The sequence below is a fragment of the Salmo salar genome, chromosome 27 (assembly GCF_965601325.2).
Source record: "Salmo salar chromosome 27, fSalSal1, whole genome shotgun sequence".
NCBI classification, from domain to species: domain Eukaryota; kingdom Metazoa; phylum Chordata; class Actinopteri; order Salmoniformes; family Salmonidae; genus Salmo; species Salmo salar.
In genome coordinates this window covers 30,264,250-30,290,792 of record NC_138317.1, presented here as the reverse complement: position 1 = coordinate 30,290,792, position 26,543 = coordinate 30,264,250, and the positions used below count along the sequence as shown (strand labels likewise).

Below are 26,543 nucleotides of genomic sequence, written 5' to 3'. Positions count from 1 at the left end.
AAAATACAACTATGTTACACCATTTGAAAGATAAACATCTCCTTAATCTAACCACGTTTTACGATTTCAAAAAGGTTTTACGGCGAAAGCATAAATTTAGAGTATGTTAGGACAGTACATTTACAAGAGTTGTGTGTAATGTTTTGTCAAGTCAAAGACAGGGTCACCAAAACCATAAAACCAGCTAAAATGATACACTAACCTTTTACAATCTCCATCAGATGACACTCCTAGGACATTATGTTAGACAATGCATGCATTTTTAGTTCTATCAAGTTGATATTTATATCCAAAAACAGCGTTTTACTATGGCATTGATGTTGAGGAAATCGTTTCCCTCCAATAACCGGCAGTCAAGTCAGCGTCACAAATTAAATAATTAAAATTAGAAAACATTGGTAAAATATTATATTGTCATTTAAAGAATTATAGATTTACATCTTTTGAACGCAATCAACTTGCCAGATTTAAAAATAACCTTACTGGGAAATCACACTTTGCAATAATCTGAGCACTGTGCCCAGAAAAATACGCGTTGCGATACAGACTAGACGTCATGTTGGGGAGATCTAAAATCGAAAATACTATGTAAATAATCCATTACCTTTGATTCTCTTCATCAGATGTCACTTCCAGGTATCACAGGTCCATAACGAATGTAGTTTTGTTCAAAAAAGCTCATCATTTATGTCCAAAAATCTCCGTCTCGTTAGCACATGATGTAAGCCAGCCGGACTTCTCGTCATGAACGAGGGGAAAAAATATATTTCCGTTCGTTCAAACATGTCAAACGTTGTATAGCATAAATCATTAGGGCCTTTTTTAACCAGAACATGAATAATATTCAAGGTGGACGAATGCATAGTCTTTTATAACGTATTGGAACGAGGGTACCCAACATGAAGTAGCGCGCCAGGTGTCTAATGGGACATCACCGTTCCATGGCTCTTGTTCGGTCAGATCTCCCTCCAGAAGACTCAAAACACTTTGTAAAGGCTGGTGACATCTAGTGGAAGCAATAGGAAGTGCCAAAATATTCCTAAACCCCTGTGTTTTTCAATGGGATAGGTTTAAAGTCAATACAACACATCAGGTATCCACTTCCTGTCAGAAAATGTCTCAGGGTTTTGCCTGCCAAATGAGTTCTGTTATACTCACAGACACCATTCAAACAGTTTTGGAAACTTTAGAGTGTTTTCTATCCATATATAATAAGTATATGCATATTCTAGTTACTGGGTAGGATTAGTAACCAGATTAAATCGGGTAAATTTTTTTTATCCAGACGTGCAAATGCTGCCCCCTAGACCCAACAGGTTAACATGAAGGTCTGCTCTACGAATTGATGGAAAGTGGTGTTGGGGAAAAAAACATACGACATTATCAAAAACGATTGGCAAAAAACACATTTCTTTCCACAGGGCCGTGGGGTGAGGCAGGGATGCAGCTTAAGCCCCACCCTCTTCAACATATATATCAACGAATTGGCGAGGGCACTAGAACAGTCTGTAAATCCCAGCCTCACCCTAGCAGAATCTGAAGTCAAATGTCTACTGTTTGCTGATGATCTGGTGCTTCTGTCTCCAACCAAGGAGGGCCTACAGCAGCACCTAGATATTCTGCACAGATTCTGTCAGACCTGGGCCCTGACAGTAAATCTCAGTAAGACAAAAATAATGATGTTCCAAAAAAGGTCCAGTTGCCAGGACCTCAAATACAAAGTCCATCTAGACACCGTTGCCCTAGAGCACACAAAAAACGATACATACCTCGGCCTAAACATCAGCGCCACAGGTAACTTCCAAAAGCTTTGAACGATCTGAGAGACAAGGCAAGACGGGCCTTCTATGCCATCAAAAGGAACATCAAATTTGACATACCAATTAGGATCTGGCAAAAAATACTTGAATCAATTATAGAACCCATTGCCTTTGATGGTTGTGAGGTCTACGATCCGCTGACATACCAAGAATTCACAAAATGGGACAAACAACAAATTGAGATTATGCATGCAGAATCCTCCGTGTACAACGTAAAACACCAAATAATGCATGCAGAGCAGAATTAGCCTGATACCTGCTAATTATCAAAATCCAGAAGAGAGAGAGAGAGAGAGAGAGAGAGAGAGAGAGAGAGAGAGAGAGAGAGAGAGAGAGAGAGAGAGAGAGGAGAGAGAGAGAGAGAGAGAGAGAGAGAGAGAGAGAGAGAGAGAGAGAGAGAGAGAGAGAGAGAGAGAGAGAGAGAGAGAGAGAGGAGAGAGAGAGAAGAGAGGAGAGAGAGAGAGAGAGAGAGAGAGAGAGAGAGAGAGAGAGAGAGAGAGAGAGAGAGAGAGAGAGCTGGGTGTAGAAGTGAGACGGAGAGGGAGAGAGAGAGAGAGGAGAGAGAAACAGACTGGGGTGTCAGACAGTGACAGACGGAGAGACGGACAGACAGACAGACGGACAGACAGACAGACAGACAGACAGACAGACAGACAGACAGACAGACAGACAGACAGACAGACAGACAGACAGACAGACAGACAGACAGACAGACAGACAGACAGAGATGTAGTAGTGATAGAGGACCTACTTTGTGGGGCCGATGAGATGGGGAGAGAGAGAGAGAGGGAGAGATGTAGTAGTGATAGAGGACCTACTTTGTGGGGCCGATGAGAGGTGGAGAGAGAGAGAGAGGGAGAGATGTAGTAGTGATAGAGGATCTACTCTGTGGGGCTGATGAGATGGGAAAATAGAGAAAGAGAGAGAGAGAGAGGGAGAGAGTCAGACAGAGAGAGAGAGGAGTCAGATAGAGAGATATAAAGAGAGAGCTAGCAGCCAGTGATGAAGGGATGGGGACCTACTATGTCAGGCGATGAAATGGAAAAAGACAGAAGGAGAGAGGGAGAGACAGAGGGTGACAGATAGACAAAGTAAGAGAGTTAGCAGTGATGGAGGGAGGGAGGAGGGACATACTCTGTGGGGTGGATGAGTGCTGTCTTGCCCAGTCGGAGGATAACGGGTCCTCGGGGGTTACGGATCTTCCTGACCGCTGCTGTCTTGAGCAGGGAGAAGCGCCGCACCAGATTGAAACCTGCACCAAATCAATCACCACATTAATCCTCAGGACAGGCAGTGTAATCAATCACAGAGAGGAGCCACAGTAGATCAGACAGGATAAACAAGGTGAGTGGTACTAACTGTTTTGTGTGTGTGTGTGTGTGCATGTCTTTGTGCGTGCGTGTATCATTTACCTGTGATGTTGTGTCTGGCCGTCTGAGGGAATTTCCAGTCATCTACCTGTTGGGAAGGGCATCGTACTTCTGGAGAGAGAGAATGAGAGAGAGGAGAGTAAGAATGAGAGATGGACAGGACAAAATACATGTTGTGTGAAATGCCATTCAGACAAAGGACACATAGTAACGTCAGACTAAAATAAATAGATATGGTGATGAAGACAGACACTGTCCTTTACTACTGTATATAAAACACTTCCCCCCACGTACAGGTCAGCCTCAGGTCATACTGTGGAGCACACAAAATCTGTCAGTGTATCAACTACAGGAGGTTGGTGGCACCTTAATTGGGGAGGACGGGCTCATGGTAAAGGCTGGAGTGGAAATAGGTGGAATGGTGGAATGGAAACTATGTGTTTGATGCCATTCTATTGACTCCGTTCCAGCCATTATTATGAGCCATTCTCCCCTCAGCAGCCTCCACTGGTGTCGACCCATATGACGGCAAACTAGCGTGTTTAACATCATCATTAACTCTGGCATATTCAACCAAGGACTGATAACCCCAATCCACAAAAGTGGAGACAAATTTGACCTCAATAACTACCGTGGGATATGCGTCAACAGCAACCTTGGGAAAATCCTATGCATTATCATTAACAGCAGACTTGTACATTTCCTCAGTGAAAACAATGTACTGAGAAAATGTCAAATTGGCTTTTTACCAAATTACCATACGACAGACCACATATTCACCCTGCACACCCTAATAGACAAACAAACAAACCAAAACAAAGGTAAAGTATTTTTATGCTTTGACTCTTCAAAAAATAAGTTGACTCAATTTGGCATGAGGATCTGCTATACCAATTGATGGAAAGTGGTGTTGGGGGAAAAACATACGACATTATAAAGTCCATGTGCACAAACAATAAGTGTGTGGTTAAAATTGGCAAAAAACACACACATTTCTTTCCACAGGGCCGTGGGGTGAGACAGGGATGCAATTTAAGCCCCCCCCCCTCCCCCCCCCCCCGTATTTAACATATACTGTATATCAACGAATTGGCAAGGGCACTAGAAGAGTCTACATCACCCAGCCTCACCCTAGTAGAATCTGAAGTCGAATGTCTACTGTTTGCTGATGATCTGGTGCTTCTGTCACCAACCAAGGAGGGCCTACAGCAGCACCTAGATATTCTGCACATATTCTGTCAGACCCAGGCCTTGACAGTAAATCTCAGATAGACAAAACAATGTTGTTCCAAAAAAGGTCCAGTGGCCAGGACCACAAATACACATTTTATCTAGACACCTTTGCCTTAGAGCACACAAAAAAACTATACATACTTCGGCCTAAACATCAGCGCCACATGTAACTTCCACAAAGCTAAGAATGATCTGAGAGACAAGGCAAGAAGGGCCTTCTATGCCATCAAAAGGAACATAAAATGTACCAATTAGGATCCGGCAAAAAATATTTGAATCAATTAGAGAACCTATTGCCCTTTATGGTTGTGAGCTCTGGGGTCCGCTCACCAACCAAGATTTCACAAAATGGGACAAACACCCAATTGAGACTTCATGCAGAATTCTGCAAAAATGTCCTCTGTGTTGTCATGACGTTGGCCTGTGGGTAAGGTTTATGACCCCCCCCCCCCCTTCATAAATACCTTTCTCCCTTCCCCTCTCTGAATCTACTGAAGGACTTGAATAGCCTGTGTTAAATATAGAGAGTCTGGGAACATCAAACAAATGGGGAAAGGTACCACATATTTTGTTAATAAAACCAGTTGGAAATATGCTTGGGAACGTAATGAGTATGTATGTCAGTTCGGTTGTCATCTGAGACATTATGACTGATGACAGGACGACATAAACTGTATCTGAGAAAGTATACGCCCTCTAGTTATCAGAGTCACATGGAATTGTTATGCAATTGAAATGTTTGATATTGAAAATGTTTGTTAGGAGATGAAATGTAATTTTAGCTTCCGAATGAGAGATTTGGGTTTTCATAAGGAAAGTGCCCTGCTCGATCAGTGGCCCAACCCTGTGAAGAGACAGGGGTTATAAATGATGAAACACCTCCCTCCCCCTCTCCACTATATAAGCCTTTGACGAAAAGATAACAGGTGGTTCCAGTACGGGAGGTCTGCAGCCTCTACGTTAGAAGGACACACATGTCAAGGACAGAACTAAGCCAACCTCGGCGTGAGCTTTGGTGGATTCGAATGGTATGAACTTTGAGCTTATTCACTACAGAAGTGCTACTTCCTAGCCGTTGAGTTAGCAGCGGCCGCTGCTTACGTGGGCTAGGAAAGTACGGACGACGGATCCAGTCTAACAACCAGACGAAGATACCACCATGTATCCAATTGACCACCATTGACATTCTTCCGGCCAGGAAGATCTGTTGACCAACCCGGCCAGCATTTACGACCAATCTACCGAAGCGCAGCTCAGAGTAAATATTTATTGCATTTTCCTTTTCCAAATGGGCGGTAATTTAGAATGCATAAGATAATGTATTTACGATAGCATAGCTGCTGTTTCTCTGTTCCTAAATCTTCCCGCTCTTTCATTCAAGCCCAACCCCCTTTCCTTTGTGTAACCAGCCGTCATATCTGTTCCGTCTACCGGGACGTTTTCTGTATGACATCATTGTATTCTGTGTATTTGTAATTCTGTGTGATTAGTTAGGTATTTAGTAAATAAATAATTAAACCCAATTTTGTATTGCTGATTTAACTTGTTAGCCAGGGTTCGTGAAGATAGCCAAGAATTTACAACTTTCATTATGAGACTGAAAATAAGACAAGGGTTAATATTGACTGCTATCGATGTAAAATATTACAAAGTATTTTAAGAGTTTATTCGGAAGATAACAGCTCTATAAACGTTCTTCCGTGGTGCCCCGACTTTCTAGTTAATTACATTTACATGATTAACTTAATCAGGTAATATTAATTACAGAGAAATCATTTTATAAGTTAGCATGTCATATCACTTAATCCGGCATAGCCAAAGACACGACAGTGTACAACATAAAACATCAAATCATGCATGCAGAGCAGAATCAGGCCAATACCCGATAATTATCAATATCCAGAAAAAAGTCCCAGGAAAAAAAGCCCCAGGACAGCAACACAATTAGACCCAACCAAATCATGAGAAAACAAAAAGATAATTACTTGACACATTGGAAAGTATTTACAAAAACACTGAACAAACTAGAATGCTATTTGGCCCTAAACAGAGAGTACACAGTGGCAGAATACCTGACCACTGTAACTGACCCAAAATTAAGGAATGCCTTGACTATGTACAGACTTGGCCTTGTTATTCAGAAAGGTCGCCATAGGCAGACCTGGCTCTCAAGAGAAGGCAGGCTATATGCACACTGCCCACAAAATGAGGTGGAAACTGAGCTGCTCTTCCTAACGTCCTGCCAAATGTATGACCATATTAGAGGCACATATTTCCCTCAGATTACACAGACCCACAAAGACTTAGAAAACAAATAAAATGTTGATAAACCCTCATATCCATTGGGTGAAATACCACAGTGTGCCATCACAGCAGCAATACTTGTGACCTGTTGCCACAAGAAAAGGGCAACCAGTGAAGAACAAAAACCATTGTAAATACAACTTATATGTATGCTTATTTATTTCCCCTTTTGTACTTTAACTATTTGCACATCGATACAACACTGTATATAGACATAATATGGCATTTCACATTTTAAATGTTTATATTATTTTGGAACTTGTGAGTGTAATATTTACTGTTCACTTTTTATTGTTTATTTCACTTTTGTTTATCCATTTCACTTGCTTTGGCAATGTAAACAAACAATGTAAACAATAAAGCCCCTTGAGGCCTCCTGAGTGGCTAAGTGGTCTAAGGCGCTGGACCGCAGTGCTAGCTGTGCCACTAGAGATCCTGATTCCCATCCATATATTTACATGTACATATTCTTATTCATTCCTTTACACTTGTGTGTAAAAGGTAGTTGTTGTTGAATTGTTAGATTACTTGTTAGATATTACTGCATGGTCGGAACTAGAAGCACAAGCATTTCGCTACACTCGCATTAACATCTGCTAACCATGTATATGTGACCAATAAAATTTGATTTGATTTGATTTGATTCGCGTCCAGGCTCTGTCGCAGCCACCTGCGACCGGAAGACCCATGGGGCGGCGCACAATTGGCCCAGCGTCGTCCGGGTTAGAGGAGGGTTTGGCCGGCAGGGATGTTCTTGTTCCATCACGATCGAGCTACTCCTTTGGCGGGCCGGGCGTAGTGCATGCTGACACGGTTGCCAGGTGTACGGTATTTCCTCCGACACATTGGTGTGGCTGGCTTCCGGGATAAGTGGGCCTTGTGTCAAGAAGCAGTTACAGCTTGGCTGGGTTGTGTTTCGGAGGACGCACGGCTCTCGACCTTCGGCTCACCCGAGTCCATGCGGGAGTTGCAGCGATGAGACAAGACTGTAACTACCAATTTGATACCACAAAATTGGGGGAAAAAGGGGTAAAAGTAAAAAAAAAAAAATGTTGAAATAATTTCAGAGAGAGAAAGGGAGGGGGGAGGGAGAGAGAAAGGGAGGGGGAGGGAGAGAGAAAGGGACGGGGAGGGAGGGAGAGAGAGAGAGAGAGAGAGAGAGAGAGAAAGAGACACATGTCACACACACACAATTGATGGATACAGCCTCACCCCGTTAGCAGATGTCAAGGAGAAATGTGTTTGCTGTCATATTGTGAATCTGTCATATTGTGAGCCCTCACTACATTGTGAGCCCTGGGTACATGTTCAGGCTCAGGTAGGGGTTCAGTAGCATAGTTCAGGCTCAGGTGTGACCCACTTTGTTCCTGGGGTCTGTCCCAAATGGCACCCTCTTCCATATAGTCCACTACCTGTACATGGGTCCCGGTCAAAAGTTGTGGACTATATGAGGAATAGGGGGCTATTTGGGACAGACACCAGGAACAAAGTGGGTCACAGAACCCTAATTCTACTAATCAAGGTCTTGATGAGAATACTGATGGGATGGGCTGTTTTCCTAGCTCTCCAGGACTAGGGCTGGTGACCACCACTGTCTCCAGTCCTACCAGTGTGTTAGAACTTTAAAACCTAAAGGACTGTACAAGCCTGGAGATTGATATGCCTGGAGATTGTCCAATAAATCCACTCTGACACACACACACACACACACACACACACACACACACACACACACACACACACACACACACACACACACACACACACACACACACACACACACACACACACACACACACACACACACACGCACACACACACACACACACTGCAGCTAGGAGGACACACATACAGTATTACTAAGTCCATGACCCTGGTGTGCAGTGCAGATGTTTCTTTTAGTATCATTGTGGGAACCAAACAATTGATTCCCATTCAAAATCCTATTTTCCCTAACACCTAACCCTTAAATCTAACCATTACCCTTAACCTAACCCCTAACCTTAACACCTTAACACTAATCATAACCCTAACCCTAACCCCAAACCCCAACACTAAACCCTTCCCTAAACTTAATAGTAACCCTAACCCTAAACCTAAAGGATAGCCTCAGACAACAACATTGATGTATACGCTGATTCGGTGAGCGAGTTTATTAGCAAGTGCATCGGTGATGTGGTACCCACAGTGACTATTAAAACCTTCCCCAACCAGAAACCGTGGATTGATGGCAGCATTAGCGCAAAAATGAAAGCAAGAACCACTGCTTTTAATCATGGCAAGGCGACGGGAAACATGACCGAATACAAACAGTGTAGCTATTCCCTCCGCAAGGCAAACAAGCGTCAGTATAGAGACAAAGTGGAGTCGCAATTCAACGGCTCAGACACGAGACGTGTGTGGCAGGGTCTACAGACAATCACGGATTACAAAAAGAAAACCAGCCCCGTCGCAGACACCGACGTCTTGCTCCCAAACAAACTAAACAACTTCTTTGCTCGCTTTGAGGACAATACAGTGCCACTGACACGGCCCGCTAGCAAAACCTGCGGGCTCTCCTTCACCGCAGCCAACGTGAGTAAAACATTTAAACGTGTTAACCCTCGCAAGGCTGCTGGCCCAGACGGCATCCCTAGCCGCGTACTCAGAGCATGCGCAGACCAGCTGGCTGGTGTGTTTACGGACATATTCAATCAATCCCTATACCAGTCTGCTGTTCCCACATGCTTCAAGAGTGCCACCATTGTTCCTGTTCCCAAGAAAGCTAAGGTAACGGAGCTAAATGACTATCGCCCCGTAGCACTCACTTCCGTCCTCATGAAGTGCTTTGAGAGACTAGTCAAGGACCATATCACCTCCACCCTACCTGACACCCTAGACCCACTCCAATTTGCTTACCGCCCCAATAGGTCCACAGACGACGCAATCGCAATCACACTGCACACTGCCCTAACCCATCTGGACAAGAGGAATACCTATGTAAGAATGCTGTTCATCGATAACAGCTCAGCATTTAACACCATAGTACCCTCCAAACTCATCATTAAGCTTGAGACCCTGGGTCTCGACCCCACCCTGTGCAACTGGGTCCTGGACTTTGACGGACCGCCCCCAGGTGGTGAGGGTAGGAAACAACATCTCCACCCCGCTGATCCTCAACACTGGGGCCCCACAAGGGTGCATTCTCAGCCCTCTCCTGTACTCCCTGTTCACCCATGACTGCATGGCCATGCACGCCTCCAACTCAATCATCAAGTTTGCAGACGACACTACAGTGGTAGGCTTGATTACCAACAACAACAAGATGGCCTACAGGGAGGAGGTGAGGGCCCTCGGAGTGTGGTGTCAGGAAAATAACCTCACACTCAACGTCAACAAAACAAAGGAGATGATCGTGGACTTCAGGAAACAGTATAGGGAGCACCCCCCTATCCACATTGACGGGACAGTAGTGGAGAAAGTGGAAAGTTTTAAGTTCCCTCGGCAGACACATCACGGACAACCTGAAATGGTCCACCCACACAGACAGCGTGGTGAAGAAGGCACAACAGCGCCTCTTCAACCTCAGGAGGCTGAAGAAATTTGGCTTGTCACCGAAACCACTCACAAACTTTTACAGATGCACAATCAAGAGCATCCTGTCGGGCTGTATCACCGCCTGGTACGGCAACTGCTCCACACACAACTGTAAGGCTCTCCAGAGGGTAGTGAGGTGTGCACAACGCATCACCGGGGACAAACTACCTGCCCTCCAGGACACCTACACTACCCGATGTCACAGGAAGGCCAAAAAGATCATCAAGGACAACAACCACCCGAGCCACTGCCTGTTCACCCCGCTATCATCCAGAAGGCGAGGTCAGTACAGGTGCATCAAAGATGGGATCGAGACACTGAAAAACAGCTTCAATCTCAAGGCCATCAGACTGTTAAACAGCCATCACTAACATTGAGTGGCTGCTGCCAACATACTGACTCAAATCTCTAACCACTTTATTAAAAATTGGATGTAATAAATGTATCACTAGTCACTTTAAACAATGCCACTTTGTGTTTACATATCCTACATTACTCATCTGTTACTCATTACTCATGTATATACTGTACTCTATACCATCTACTGCATCTTGCCTATGCCGCACGGCCATCGCTCATCCATATATTTATATGTACATATTCTTATTCATTCCTTTACACTTGTGTGTATAAGGTAGTTGTTGTGAAATTGTTAGATTACTTGTTAGATATTACTGCACGGTCGGAACTAGAAGCACAAGCATTTCGCTGCACTCGCATTAACATCTGCTAACCATGTGTATGTAACCAATAAAATTTGATTTGAACCCCTAAGCCTAAAATAGCCTTTTTCATTGTTGGGACCTGCAAAATGTCCATACTTGTCCGAATTGTCCTCGTTTTACTATCCTTGTGATGACTTCTGGTCCCCACAAGGATAATAAAACCAAACACACACACACACACACACACACACACACACACACACACACACACACACACACACACACACACACACACACACACACACACACACACACACACACACACACACACACACACACACACACACACACACACACACAACTGCTCCACTTCAGGGTTGAGACTGTTGGCCAGGTTGTTAAATCGAAACCAATTTAGTGCTGGAGTAAAACAGAGTGACTGGATCCAATTAGATTGGGAAGAGTAACACACAGATAGAGTGCTGTGTGTGTGTGTGTGTGTGTGTGTGTGTCTGTGTGTGACAGAGTGAGAGTGAGTTGCTAGCCTGAGGGTCTGAGTTATATTCTCACCCAGGAAAGAGTAGCAGACTAAGAGGCTAAATCAAGAGCTTTTAACTTCTATCATTCTATTTGTTCACTCTATTGATCAGTAGCTGGGCCAATTGAAATGAATTAACTCATGAACCTACTATTTATTAGAATGAATATGTCAACCCAATAGAGCCCCATAGTGGAGGTGTCATAATACCCATAAAACCTAGCGGTCAAAAAATGAAATGGTTCCAATCATTTTTTCCCAAAGGGGATTTTAAGGGGTTTGTTTCATGTAGGCTTACCCTGGCGTGACATTTTGATAACCATGTAAGTCTCTCTCAGACAAGGTGACTTTTTTTTCAATATATTCGGTTCTATTTACTCTCAGATTCAAAAATGATAATTAGCGTCGAAGTAGAATTCATGCAAACTACAAATCCCTGCAAGCTCCTGCACGCCATCTCTAGCTGAGACCTTTGCTAACAGGTATTGTGTCAATTTAAAACTTGCACAAGTCAGTTCACATAATTGCCCATTAAAGAAATGTAGCTAATTTATTCATTACTACATTTAGCTAACATTAGATAGTTAGTCCAGAGATTCTTACCTTTGCCTTGATTCTGAAGTCTCATCCAGATAATCATGGAATTTGTAGTTCTTTCTGATAGCCACATAAGCAGCTAATTATAATTTCATTTTGGGGGGTAAACACAGGTGAATATATTGATAAAAGTCACCGTGTCCTAGAGAGATTTACACAGTAATAAACACGTAAGCCTACACGAAACAGTGTTTCTAAAATCCCATGGAAAAAATGTATAGTGGAAAAATTATTGGAACCATTTCCCTGTTTGACCGCTAGGTGTTATGGGTATTGTGACCAATACTGTGGTACTCTATAGGGATGAATGAAACTAGAGATGAATCAGATTCAGGTTCATCAAGGTCATTTTTATTAGGGAACATCATAGGAAAAAAATATTTAAAAAAAAAATGCACAAGGTCCTCTACTCCGCCAAATAATCTACACATAAAACGGTCAACCGAATCGTTTCTAGTCATCTCTCCTCCTTCCAGGCCTTTTCTTCTCTGGACTTTATATTGCGATTGGCAACTTTCATAAATTAGGTGCATTACCACCACCAACCTCGTTCTCCTTTCAGTCACTCATGTGGATATAACCAATGACGAGATGGCACGTGGGTACCTGCTTCTATAAACCAATGAGGAGATGGGAGAGGCAGGACTTGCAGCACGATCTGGGTCACAAAAAGAATGGACTTCTATTTTAGCCCTTGGCAACGCAGACGCTCGTTGGCGCGCACGAGCAGTGTGGGTGCAACAATTGAATAATATAGATTTCTAAATTTATTTTGCAACGCTCGCACATGTGAGCAGTGTAGTCAGCCTGTAACCCTAATGAATTTGACCCTAACCCTAGTTAATATGATCCTAACCCTAACCCTAATGAATATGACCCTAACCCCAATGAATATGACCCTAATGAATATGACCCTAACCCTAATGAATAAGACTTTAACCCTAATGAATATGACCCAAACCCTAAACCTAACCCTAATGAATATGACCCTAAACCCAACCCTAATGAATATGACCCTAAACCTAACCCTAATGAATATGACCCTAACCTTAATGAATATGACCCTGACCCTAAACCTAATGAATATGACCCTAAACCTAACCCTAATGAATATGACCCTAAACCTAACTCTAATGAATATGACCCTAACCCTAATGAATTTGATCCTAACCCTAATGAATATTACCCTAACCCTAATGACTATAACCCTAACCCTAATGAATATGACGCTAACCCTAATGAATATGACCCTAACCCTAAACCTAACCATAATGAATATGACTCTAATCCTAACCCTAATGAATATGGCCCTGGTACACAGATACAGGCCTATATCCAGATGTATTAGGATGAAATACGTACATATAGTATATTTGTATAGTAACTTACACAAAACAAAAGATAATGGCAGATTACAACTGTCAATGCTGACTGTAGAGTGTCAAGGTGAAGTTGGAGTGTAGAGGAGAACGTATAGCAGCAGCTCTCTAATCAGTTTCTCAACACATCAGAAACACCCCATGAGGTAGTCTCTCCTCCCTACCTCCCCCTCTAACCCCTTACCTCCCCTGCATACTCAGCAAGCTCTCTCACAAAGAACAAAAACTGCCTTTCAAAAAGTTCCCAGAAACACACAGACTTCATCTTTTATTGCCACTCAACATGGGCTGTTTGAAGTCAAGAGACACTTCACTCCCTCCTTAAAAAGTGCTTTCTTCTCAGCATATCCCCTCACTCTACACCCCTATCCTACCCCCTCCTACCCCCGTATGACTTTTATACTGGCACTTAGAGGCAGAATTAAGATGAAGACCTGTCAGAGTAAAAAAAAACGTCAAGACCGGGAGGGGGGCGGGGAGGGAGTGACAGAGTGATGAGAAAGAAGGGGGGAGAGGGGAGGAAGAGGGAGGGGAGAGAAAGGGAGAAGGGGAAGATGGAGGAAGGATAGTGGGATGATGAATGGGAAGAGAGGGGGGGAGGAAGGGAAGGGAGGATGATAGGAGAGAGAGGAAGAAGAGAGGGAGGAGGAAGAGAGGGAGGAGGAAGAGAGGGAGGAAGAAGAGAGGGAGGAGGAAGAGAGGGAGGATAAGAGAGAGAGGAAGAAGAGAGGGAGGAGGAAGAGAGGGAGGGAGAGAGAAGGAGAAGGGAGGATGATAGGAGAGAGTGGAAGAACAGAGGGAGAAGGAAGAGAGGGAGGGAAAGAGAGGAGGAGGAGGGAGGATGATAGGAGAGAGAGGAAGAAGAGAGGGTGGAGGAAGAGAGGGAGGGAAAGGGAGGAGAGGGAGGGAGGATGATAGGACAGAATAAGCAAGAATGCCTGGGCATTTTTGGAAAAGTTACCAGAAAGTTGCAGGCAACGAAAGGACTATGTAACCCACCTCATACCGTTAGAACTCTAGATCCTCCAACCGTTCCAAACCTCATGGACCCTGTCTGTCTGTCTGTCTGTCTGTCTGTCTGTCTGTCTGTCTGTCTGTCTGTCTGTCTGTCTGTCTGTCTGTCTGTCTGTCTGTCTGTCTGTCTGTCTGTCTGTCTGTCTGTCTGTCTGTCTGTCTGTCTGTCTGTCTGTCTGTCTGTCTGCACTGCAGCAGTCATTGTTGTGGCTGTGATCCATTTTGCAGGCTTTTCTGTTGTTGTTTATGTTCACTGTTCCCTAGAGCTTGGCAGCATGGTTTTATTAGGGACAGGGTCAGAAGGGTGCTCGGAGCAACGGGGAGAAGGAGGAAGAAGCAGGAGAGGATTATGGGAATTGTCTGCTTTATAAAGTGGCATTCCACTGTAATTGGACTGGGCTGTAGATCAGTGTGTGTTTACACATATATGCATAAACACACACACACACACCACACACACACACACACACACACACACACACACACACACACACACACACACACACACACACACACACACACACACACACACCACACACACACACACACACACACACACACACTCTTGATAAGGGGATCAGTGGGATCAAGGAGAAGATTGGTTCTGCCAGTAGCACTGCTGGAACCACTTAATAGAGTGCATTGTAGGTGGAGAAGGGCACGCTGGGTAATGTAGGTAATGATGTGATAGAAAGACAATTAGATGTAGTACAAGGGCTAGGGAGAATGAGAAAGAGAGAGATGAGAAAGAGGAGAGAGACACTGATATACACAGGGAGAGAACATGAAAAATTGGAGGAAAGAGCGATAAGAGAGAGGGAAAGCAAGCGAAGAGAGAGAAAGAAAGAAGAGAACATTCCAGATGTTTTTTTCCAGAGATAAATGAGGGGAGGAGGGGAGGAGTGGAAACATGTATCACTTTAGACCTGAAACTCACTACTAACACTAAGCCATACTTAAAGATGAGGTCACAATGTTTCCCTTAAAGACTGTTTTCCCACTCTCAACATCCTCAGTCTCACTCACTATACACACACATGAATACACAGGACCCCCCCCCCCCCACCACCACCACACACACATTTTCCACCAATAAAGTTCTGAGTTGAAAACTGGAACATCTGCTTTGATGGCCCGTTCTTTATTCTGTCTCAACCTCCCGCTGATGTTAGCACATTACTAGCCACTTCTGGAGTTTGAGACGGGACAGAGGGAGAGCAGGAAGCTGATTGGGTATTCAAACACTTCACTTATTTCAAAGTGTTTCCTTCCACCCACCACCAGGGTCTCAGAGGAACAGCAAACTGGCTCAGCTCCAGATGAAGCACTCTGGCTGGGCTCTCCCGGGAGCCTATCCCCTCTGAGCTGCAGATGTTCCGGAGGTATTGACCCAGGAGGAATATTATGGAGGGAAGAGATGCTGAAGAGGGAATCTGACAGATCATAAAAACACAACAAGACCACACCGGAGTCGCGACAGCTCCTGACATAGACAAACACACACGCATACAGATACACAGATACACACACACACACACACGCACGCACGCACGCACACACACACACATGTAATGAATGGGTACAACATACTGAAAACACATGGCCTTTCTACCACAGCTAGACCAGACAGCTACCAACCTCAACCACACACACTCAGGCGTGGTCACACACACACTTGCACCCATCTACCCACCCACCCATTTGAAGTAAAATTCTGAAGTGAAGGCAGCAGACATGTGAAGTAGATAATACATTCAATTCCTGGCAAAAGCAATGATTTGGAACACATCGTATATGACCGTATACCAGATTCTACTGTGGGGATAAAAATAGACTCACCTTTGGATGATGCTCCCAGGTCACATGACCAGAGGCTGAGGGAGAGCAGAACCAGGAAGCGGAGATTTCTCATGACGCACTCCTCTGGATACACACACACCTCGACTGCTACCTGGGAGAGAGGGAGGGAGAGGGTGAGAGAGAGAGAAAGCGAGAGAGAGAGAAACAAGGGGAGGAATGGATATGAGGTTGGAAGGAGGGAGAGAGGAGATGGAGAGAGATATAGAGGAAAGGGAGGTGGAGAGGGAGAGAGTCAACATAAAAAATGACAGTACTTGATATGAGAGCACATTGTAAGAAACAGGCAGTACACACAGAGAGACCACACAACCACTTACACTCAACTAATATTAAGTCAGCTGGTTGTATTGGTGTTGAACCACCAGTGTTGCAGGGAATAGGTTTGGATTTCTGAACTTTAAATGTTATTCATCATTAGTTGTAATAGAGAAATGAGGGGTGCCATAGCCGAGGGGCTACACCAGAGGTTAATGTTTACCTGTAGGAGGAAAGTATATAGTGGGTGCAATTCATCTTGGAATGTACTGAGTGTAGGGAAGCGATCACGTGGCAGGCATTGATAAGGGGAGAAAACCATGGATTAGTGATGAAGGGTGTCGAGGTCAGGTCACGTTAAGGGAGAAAGAAAAGTTTATGGCCTGTATCACTTAGTTTCCTGCCTAGCAATAAAGATACAATGTTTGTTCAGATGTGTAGGAGGAGACTGCATAGGAGAAAGGGTTAAATATCAGTGCTTGTGTGAACAATGTTGTTGTCAAATGCAGCTGTATTGATCCTCTGGGAAGAATAAACTTGGTTAAGCTTTCATAGTGTCCGTTGAGTTTGTACTCTGAAAATTAGAACCAACAGTGTTGCAGGAATTAGTTGTATTGGTATTGAACCAACAGTGCTGCAGGAACTAGTTGTATTGGTGTTGAAACAACAGTGCTGCAGGAACTAGTTGTATTGGTGTTGAAACAACAGTGCTGCAGGAACTAGTTGTATTGGTGTTGAACCAACAGTGCTGCAGGAACTAGTTGTATTGGTGTTGAACCAACAGTGCTGCAGGAAGTTGTGTATTGGTGTTGAACCAACAGTGTTGCAGGAATTAGTTGTATTGGTGTTGAACCAACAGTGTTGCAGGAATTAGTTGTATTGGTGTTGAAACAACAGTGTTGCAGGAACTAGTTGTCTTGGTGTTGAAACAACAGGGCTGCAGGAATTAGTTGTATTGGTGTTGAACCAACAGTGCTGCAGGAACTAGTTGTATTGGTGTTGAAACAACAGTGCTGCAGGAACTAGTTGTGTTGGTGTTGAACCAACAGTGCTGCAGGAACTAGTTGTATTGGTGTTGAACCAACAGTGCTGCAGGAACTAGTTGTATTGGTGTTGAACCAACAGTGCTGCAGGAACTAGTTGTATTGGTGTTGAACCAACAGTGTTGCAGGAATTAGTTGTATTGGTGTTGAAACAACAGTGCTGCAGGAACTAGTTGTATTGGTGTTGAAACAACAGTGCTGCAGGAACTAGTTGTATTGGTGTTGAACCAACAGTGTTGCAGGAACTAGTGGTATTGGTGTTGAAACAACAGTGTTGCAGGAACTAGTTGTATTGGTGTTGAACCAACAGTGCTGCAGGAACTAGTTGTATTGGTGTTGAAACAACAGTGTTGCAGGAATTAGTTGTATTGGTGTTGAAACAACAGTGTTGCAGGAATTAGTTGTATTGGTGTTGAAACAACAGTGCTGCAGGAACTAGTTGTATTGGCGTTGAACCAACAGTGTTGCAGAAACTGGTTGTATTGGTTTTGAACCAATAGTGTTGCAGGAACTGGTTGTATTGGTTTTGAACCAACAGTGCTGCAGGAACTAGTTGTATTGGTGTTGAAACAACAGTGTTGCAGGAATTAGTTGTATTGGTGTTGAACCAACAGTGTTGCAGGTTTGAATCCCACATCGAGCCAAAATGAGCTACCATATTCATAGAAAACTGTCCTTGGGGGCCTCCTGAGTGGTGCAGCGGTCTAAGGCACTGCATCACAGTGCTTGAGGCGTCACTACAGGCGTCACTTGAGCGTGGTTTGGCAGGTCAAGTTTCAGAGGACGCGTTGGGGAGTCGCAGCGATGAGACAAGATCGAAATTGGATCGCAATTGGATATCACAAAAAATTGGGGAGAAAAAGTGGGTAAAATAGAAGAAAAAATGTAAATATATATATAAAAACTGTCCTGATTATCATAATAGCTAAGAGCTGATGTGTTAAAGATGAGGTTGAAAAGGTGATTAGGTACAGTATATGTATATTAATTAGCTAACTGACGGCTAGTATTCATATGGGAGAAATGTCACTCAATGTAGTCTGATGATCCTCATTATAGTGTCCATCTGGACCTGACCAGCTGTGACTGGATACTGACACACACCAAACACACACACACACACACACACACACACACACACACACACACACACACACACACACACACACACACACACACACACACACAAGCACAGACTCATAAAAATAAACCTGCATAAACAAACGCTATACACGCATGAAAGTACAAAGAAGAAGAAGAAGAAATGCAGAAAGGCAAAAACACACAAACAACTTAGTGTACATCTGGGGAGTATTTCACTGGAGCCACGACAGCGTTACAGCCAACCACCAGCGCCAGATGGTCACATGTGGCCTGACAACAGCACACACAAACACACACACACACACACACTTGTGCCTTTCTAACACATCAACTATATTGCCCTTTAGGCTCAGCTGGAGAAGATCAGTTATAACGATTTTGAAAGTGTAGCTTGTCCCCTGACAGACACAGGCAGCCTCAGTAACGATTACTTACACACACATACCACTCCTATGTTTCCAGGTACAGCAAACCCCTGAAGACAGACAGAAACACAGACTGGGAGTCTTTACCCACCTATCCAGGACAAGGAATTACCCACAAACCCCTGGGTCATAGTATGACTCTGTTTTGAATTCCAATCTGTCTTGATTTAGACTACCTACATCTCAAAAGACACCCTCGAGTTCCCCATACAGTGCACTAGTCTTGACCAGAACCCTAGGTGGGGTCATGTAGGAGAAGAGTCTGAGTCCTCCAGAGAAGAACTAACTAGCTGCAAGGCGATGAAAGAACATAATATATGTCTATTCCTGATAATTTAGGGCCAACTTGAGACCCATCCAACCGCCTGCATAACTCTAACTTTTGTCAGACATAAAGCATTGATGTCAACGGGATAGCCTATTCAGGATAGATCTATTCATAAAAATGAAAAAGTATGAGCACATCCCAAGTTATCTCACATCAACACCATTATCCCAGACACCCTGGACCCACTCCAATTCGTTTACCGCCCCAACAGATCTCTTTCTTTCTTCTCTCAGAGTATGTTCTAACAGCTGGCTATAACAGATAAAGGCTGTATTAGCTGTTCAGGAGGGACTGGCTCTCTGTCTGTGGAGGAAACACAGGACAACAGGAGAGGAGGGGAAAAAGACAGCTTTGAAAGTCACCTAAGACACACTCAGACAGACTGACGGACAGACACACCACCCCCACACACACACACACACGACTGGTGAGTGTCAACCTTAACCATTGAGTAACATTTAATATAATATTACAATATATAATTTGTGTGTAATAACATCAATACAGGTGCTGTATAATGATGTTGTACTGTTGGTATAGGATGTGTGTGACAAGTGCATTAGTGTGTGTCTGTGTCTATGCGTCTGCTGTGTGTAAACTGCAGCTACTCTTGGAAGGTCTTCGGTCACATGCCCACCTCACTGAGTGACTGCCCAATCACAGGACTTATCCCTCTCAGACACTGAGGAGTGGACTTGGTGCTGTGCTATGAAAACAACCTCAAATCCATTCTGTAGGGTCAGGTCCCTAAAGGCTAAGACCAACACACACATACACACACACAACTGCCTCCCCAACACACACACAAACACACACTTGGACCTCATTCAACCCAGTCTGTGCTTAATAGGCTAAGCATTCATGTGGTTCAGACCTGTTGCAACATGGGACATGGAATGAAGGCAGACAGAGTAACTAAATATAATGTATGTCCTTAGGCTAAAGTAGTCTCTCCAAATATTCACTGACCCAGGTTAAGCCAAGATTGGAACAAATTCAAATAGAGACAGTATTCAAAGGATGAGTAATTTAATAAACAGTGACAAGTCGTTACTATATCTCCTCTGGGCTGCGTTCAAAAAGTGAAGTTATCATGAGTGTTCATAATGAGAAGCCAAAGCAGAAGGAACATTGCCTTACAGTTACAGTTTAAAGAGATTGAACGGTACTTTGACAACTAGTAAGTGTTTTTTAAACTTCCCGCTTAGGTCTGGATATGTTAATGTGCAGTTCATACATGCATAATCTATGAGCAGAATTACTGTGCAGCGCCATTTTCGCTACATTTTCCCCCACGTGCACTAGCCCTAGTAATTTGAGATTCAGCCAATGAGCTTCAGCCCTCGTCATTTGAGTGATTGCTAGTAAAAGCCTGCCCACCGTTATCCAATGAGGTGCAGGGCGGGCCCAACGGCTCAATGGACACAGCAGAGCAAGAGAGAGCAATGACTTGATGCACATATGTGACATAGTACACAATTTTCAGGGACCACTTTCGGCTCTCAAGCACTACTTTCGACTGGCTGAAATTATACAAACATTCGACAGTGCATCTTTAATAGTTCTATCAAGTAACTATTGGGTCAGGGAAATGCTCTGTAAATATCACATTCTGTCTTAAATTGCACTTTGAACTGCAAGGATTTTGTGAACAATTGTTTTGAGAATTTTGCAGCCTTTGCATAGTCTAACAAACATACATTTTACATTATTTTTATATTTTAGTCATTTAGCAGACACTCTTATCCAGAGCAACTTACAGTAGTGAATGCATACATTTCATACATTATGTTTTATTTCATGCATTTTTTTTTTTTTGTACTGGCCCCCCGTGGGAATCGAACCCACAACCCTGGCATTGCACACACCATGCTGGCGTTGCAAACACCATGCTCTACCAACTGAGCCACAGGGAAGATAGACATATCTACGGGTCCCGACAGAGATCATTGCAGCACAGTTGGCATTTTTCATACTGCTGTTGGATTGTTGTTCAGACAGTCAACTTTGGGATAAAAAAACATTTTTGTTGTCCAGCAAATTATTTGGAAATGGTCATCTTTCTGCTTTATATGCCTTAGTCTACTGCATTAAAGGGACATCTTTGCTGCATTATTCACACACACTCAGAATTCACTGCTTCAAGTTAAGTAGCCTACCTTTTCTCTCCTAGTTGGGTGTGTGAGGTCAAGTGCGCCTAGTACCTATATATGTGGTCTTAATGAAATAGAGTAGGCTGCCTATGCACTGGCTGACAATCACGTGGCAGTGATCTTTCCAAGGCAATGAAATAAAATGTTATTAGACTATAGTTTACTACGTGTCTGCAAATAAATATTGATCATGTAAAGAAGTGGAGGCCATGGGAAGTAGGGGTGCTGAGGGTCCTGGAACCCCCCCTCCCTGAAAAATCTGAATAAAAAATATATTATATAAAACTAATTTCTTCACAAAAGCAGTGCACTGGGCCTTCACTAGTCCTATTAGCGGACCGATATAGCCGTCTGTAGCACTGGACCAACATGTTTTCCTTTCAATAAATATTGATGACCCATTTATTTGTCTCTGCCTGCAAATTGTCCTCCTTAAAGATAGGCTATATCCTACATGCTAATCATCCTCCTAAAAGGTAGGCTATATATCCTACATGCTAATCATCCTCCTAAAAGGTAGGCTATATATCCTACATGCTAATCATCCTCCTAAAAGGTAGGCTATATCCTACATGCTAATCATCCTCCTAAAAGGTAGGCTATATCCTACATGCTAATCATCCTCCTAAAAGGTAGACTATATCATACATGCTAATGATCCTCCTAAAAGGTAGGCTATATCCTACATGCTAATCATCCTCCTAAAAGGTAGGCTATATCCTACATGCTAATCGTCCTCCTAAAAGGTAGGCTATATCCTACATGCTAATCGTCCTCCTAAAAGGTAGGCTATATTCTACATGCTAATCGTCCTCCTAAAAGGTAGGCTATATCCTACATGCTAATCATCCTCCTAAAAGGTAGGCTATATACTACATGCTAATCATCCTCCTAAAAGGTAGGCTATATCCTACATGCTAATCATCCTCCTAAAAGGTAGGCTATATCCTACATGCTAATGATCCTCCTAAAAGGTAGGCTATATCCTACATGCTAATCGTCCTCCTAAAAGGTAGGCTATATCCTACATGCTAATCATCCTCCTAAAAGGTAGGCTGTATACTATTCGCAAAACGTAGCTCTAGAGAAAGTGCAAGTATCGCTCTCATCATTCTTGCTGCTTCAAGTTCATTAGCCATTTAAGCCAGTGAGATCAGGCGTGTGTGGTATCAATTAAATAGAGTAGGCTATAGCCTATGCATGGGCACTGGGCAGTTATCTTTCCAAGGAAATGTGCTTCCTAAATAAGATTAGGTTATAGTTTACGTCACTGCCTAGAAATAAATATTGATCGCTCATATTTGTCTCCATCTGAATAAATATTAAGTAGCTCAAGAGAAAGTGCAAGTCTCTCGAACTGTGCTCTCTTCAAACTACAGCCCAGTAATACACATAGCCTAATATAATGGGCCACGTGATATTTTCTGGCCATTTAACCTATTTCTAGGCCTCCCGAGAGGCGCAGCGGTCTAAGGCACTGCATTACAGTGCTTGATCCGTCACTACAGATCCGGGTTCGAACCCGGGCCGTGTCGCAGCCGGCCGTGACAGGGAGACCCATGAGGTGGCCCAACAATTGGCCCAGCGTTATCCGGGTTAGGGGAGGGTTTGCACGCTAACACGGTCGCCAGTTGTACGGTGTTTCCTCTGACACATTGGTGCGACTGGCTTCCAGGTTAAGCAAGCACTGTGTCAAGACGTAGTGCGGTTTGGCAGGGTTGTGTTTCGGAGGACGCATGGCTCTCAACCTTCGCCTCTCCCGAGTCTGTTCGGGAGTTGCAGCGATGGGACAAGATTGTAACAACTAATTGGTGAGAAAAAGGGGTAAAACTAAAAAAGAAAATCATAAAAGTATAAAATGTTTGTGTGCGTGTAAAAATGGTTGCTGTAATTGAAGTCTACCACATGGGCCTACCGTCACCCCTCTACTTCTAGGCCTGCAGAATAAGCTAGATTTTTGCTAGAACTCATGGTCTGTCTCTAATTTTCAACTCATGTGTAACATGTACTCTTTTAGGTTGGCTGACATCACATTTACACATGTTTTCCATTGCATTGTTCAACCTCAAGGGAAGGGTTTGCGGATTGACTAAACCGTTGATATTTGAAAAGGCCAAAGCACTACAGCCAACCAATGCAGGAGAGGAATAATACAGACTGGTCTCATAGACTATACTTAACATAGTAAACGAAAATCGGGGCCACTCAAATTAGTATGACATGTTACGTTTGGTATGGTTACATAAGATAGAAGGTTACTTAAGGCAAAATCAAAAGGATATAACCCAAACATCTAGCAACCCAAAGGTTGTGTGTTCGAATCACATCATGGACAACTTTATAATTTTAGCTAATTAGCAACTTTGCAACTACTTACTACATTTGAGCTACTTTGCAACTATTTAGCATTTAGCATTATTTAGCTAACCTTTCCCCTAAACTTAACCCTTTTAGCCAACCTTTCCCCTAACCTAAACCATTTTAGCTAACCCTTCCCCTACCCTTTAACCTAACTCCTAACCTTACACATGACCTGAAGAACTAACCCCAAACCCTAGGGCTGAAGTTTATATCATACAAAATGTAACACATAATTTATGTACAGAATAATGTGAAATGCTCTGAGACCACGTTGGAATATGGGAGAAATATATAGGCTCTTATCTCTCAATGCTGACACCTGGCACGCTTCCAATGTGAGTTAATTCTAGAAGTAACAGATAATCAGGTGCTTCAAGGCAGTACAAAAAACATAGTGGACATTATAGAAATCCATTCTATCCCTGTAAAGATTCAGCATTTTGGTTGAGCTGCGTATAATTGGTTACCCATATGAGATTGGTGAACATACAAATGTAAGATCTTAATTTGATCAACCTGTTGCATGAGAACTTTCCAGTTTGACATTTTAGATGTGATTGTCCCTTTAAAAAATGTATCAACCCCTACAAAAATGTCCATGAATCACAATCCACATAATAATTCAAATGTCCTGTTGCTGCAGGATTATTTTCCTGCTGTAATAAAATGGCTCAAATTAAAATACTGTATCTGTAGTAGGCCTATCATGTTACATCAAAGTTTGGCGTTCAAAAACACACGTCTCTGAATGCAGAGATATTTATTATCCCTTGGGCATAAAGCAAGGGCAGCCACCATGTGAAACTAGACTAAACGAGAAAGCCAGCTGTGACCTATGCGCACTTTTCAACCAAATCTATCCGAGGATGAAGCTGCCACTACACAATCAGCTACATTCAGTTTTGCTTTCCCCTCATATTGTAAGGGTACTGTATATTGAATATTGCGTGCGCCAACAGTCCCACTTGGTAGCCGACTAAACTCAACTCCACGATTTATGGTGGGGTTGAGGGGCGACTATTGTGCGCGGACTGGAGCACCGGACGTCACATACAATGACGCTTTTTTGAAAGAATATTCTTTGAGTGCTGAAATCAATAGATGTACATAAAAAGCTTCAGTTCGCCCACACTAGTCGCCGCTCAACTCCATGGTAAATCGTGGAGTTGAGTTTAATCGGCTACCCACTTGGTTAACCACTTCAGTCAGAACATGTGAAGTTGCTTGTAGCCTAATTGCTGTCAGAAAGTTGTTCGTTACACAATCACATAAAAAGCTAGAGTGTAAAGGCAAGCCGATTAAATTGTTTAGATTCTAAACACCTCAACGTTTAGTAGACTATGGTTAATTATAAATATATGTTGCTATTCTAATAGCTACAGCAAGTCCTCAGGCCATATGACTGAAGAGTAGAAAACAGATATGAAATGCAGACCAGATAACAATATTTGCATTGTAGGCCTATCGGTAAAGAGCTATGAGTAGCCTAGGTGAGACATGCGCTTTTGACAAAAATGACTTTCTTCAGCGCAACTGCAATCGATAAAAAACGGTTATCCATACTTACAGCTATTGTTAGATCCCCGCAGTTACGACAACATTAATCCAAAATCTACAGTAGTCTATATGCTGCTGAGGCAGGTAAAAACCCTTTTGCTGCTGTCCCGTTGTAATCCACACTGTTCTCTCCCTTCAATACTTTTTCTGCTGGAGCCTTCTTACCAGGGAAAATAAAAAGTTCCTGCCGGAGTGATCATGTCCAACTTCTTTCCCCTCCCCTCTTTCTGCTGGCTGTTGTTTGAAAAAAGTTGATTCTCTCTCTCTTTCTCAATTCAATTCTCTCTCTCTCTCTCTCTCTCTCTCTCTCACAACCCAGTCTCGTTTTCTCTGGGACATCCTCCAGTTAGAACGAGTAGTGACATCACCTGGTCCAGTGTTGGAAAATGAGCCGCGAGCATACCCCTCTCTCCCTCCCCTCCCTGCCTATTTCCTTTTACCCCCCTACTTTACTCTCAGCCAGGTCACCCCTGATACAAGTCAGTACAGCTCTCCCTCTCTCCGTCTCTCACAAGTCGGGGTCCGTTTGATTAATCTCTGTAAACTACTCACGTTCTGCCGCCGTGGTCGACTATCCGTCACAAGATAAGGCACCGTCATTGCTATAGTTAGGCCTAAAGCTACTCTGTCTCTTCACTCAAAGTAATGTGGCGTAGATACAACTGTTTTATAAACACAATTTATATACAATGTTAACAATTGTATCTGCAAAACATGCAGGTATGTGCGTTCTGTTATTGTTGTAATTAAAAAATGATACATTATATCATCATCTTCATCACCAATCTTCAATTAAATCATTTGAATGATTGTCAGATGAGTCCAGCTGCAGCCATGACTGGTTTTATCACCAGCAAATAATATAATGCCCCTTTACCTGGCCATTCACAATGAATGGCTCATCTTTATGGTCATATCAATCTAATTTGTATTGATTGTAAATCCCATAAATAAATAAAGA

General features: G+C 43.2%; 1 protein-coding gene across 5 annotated transcripts in view; it reads right to left on the bottom strand.

The window, feature by feature from the left end:
- LOC106588839 (collagen alpha-1(XVI) chain-like) overlaps positions 1 to 25,962 on the bottom strand; it is a 106,100-nt gene extending 80,138 nt beyond the window's left edge. For 2 of the 5 annotated variants that reach the window (XM_014178312.3, XM_045709604.2), the window contains exons 1-4: positions 25,593 to 25,961; positions 16,336 to 16,447; positions 3,233 to 3,301; positions 2,955 to 3,072 (exon numbers count right to left, since the gene is read on the bottom strand). In XM_014178312.3, the coding sequence (XP_014033787.2) occupies positions 2,955 to 3,072; positions 3,233 to 3,301; positions 16,336 to 16,408 (260 nt within the window). In that variant the 5' untranslated portion in view covers positions 16,409 to 16,447; positions 25,593 to 25,961. Of the gene's footprint in view, positions 1 to 2,954; positions 3,073 to 3,232; positions 3,302 to 16,335; positions 16,448 to 25,592 lie in introns of all 5 variants that reach the window. The other 3 variants (XM_045709603.2, XM_014178313.3, XM_014178314.3) reach the window with 3 other exon arrangements.
- Positions 25,963 to 26,543: the final 581 nt, after the last annotated feature.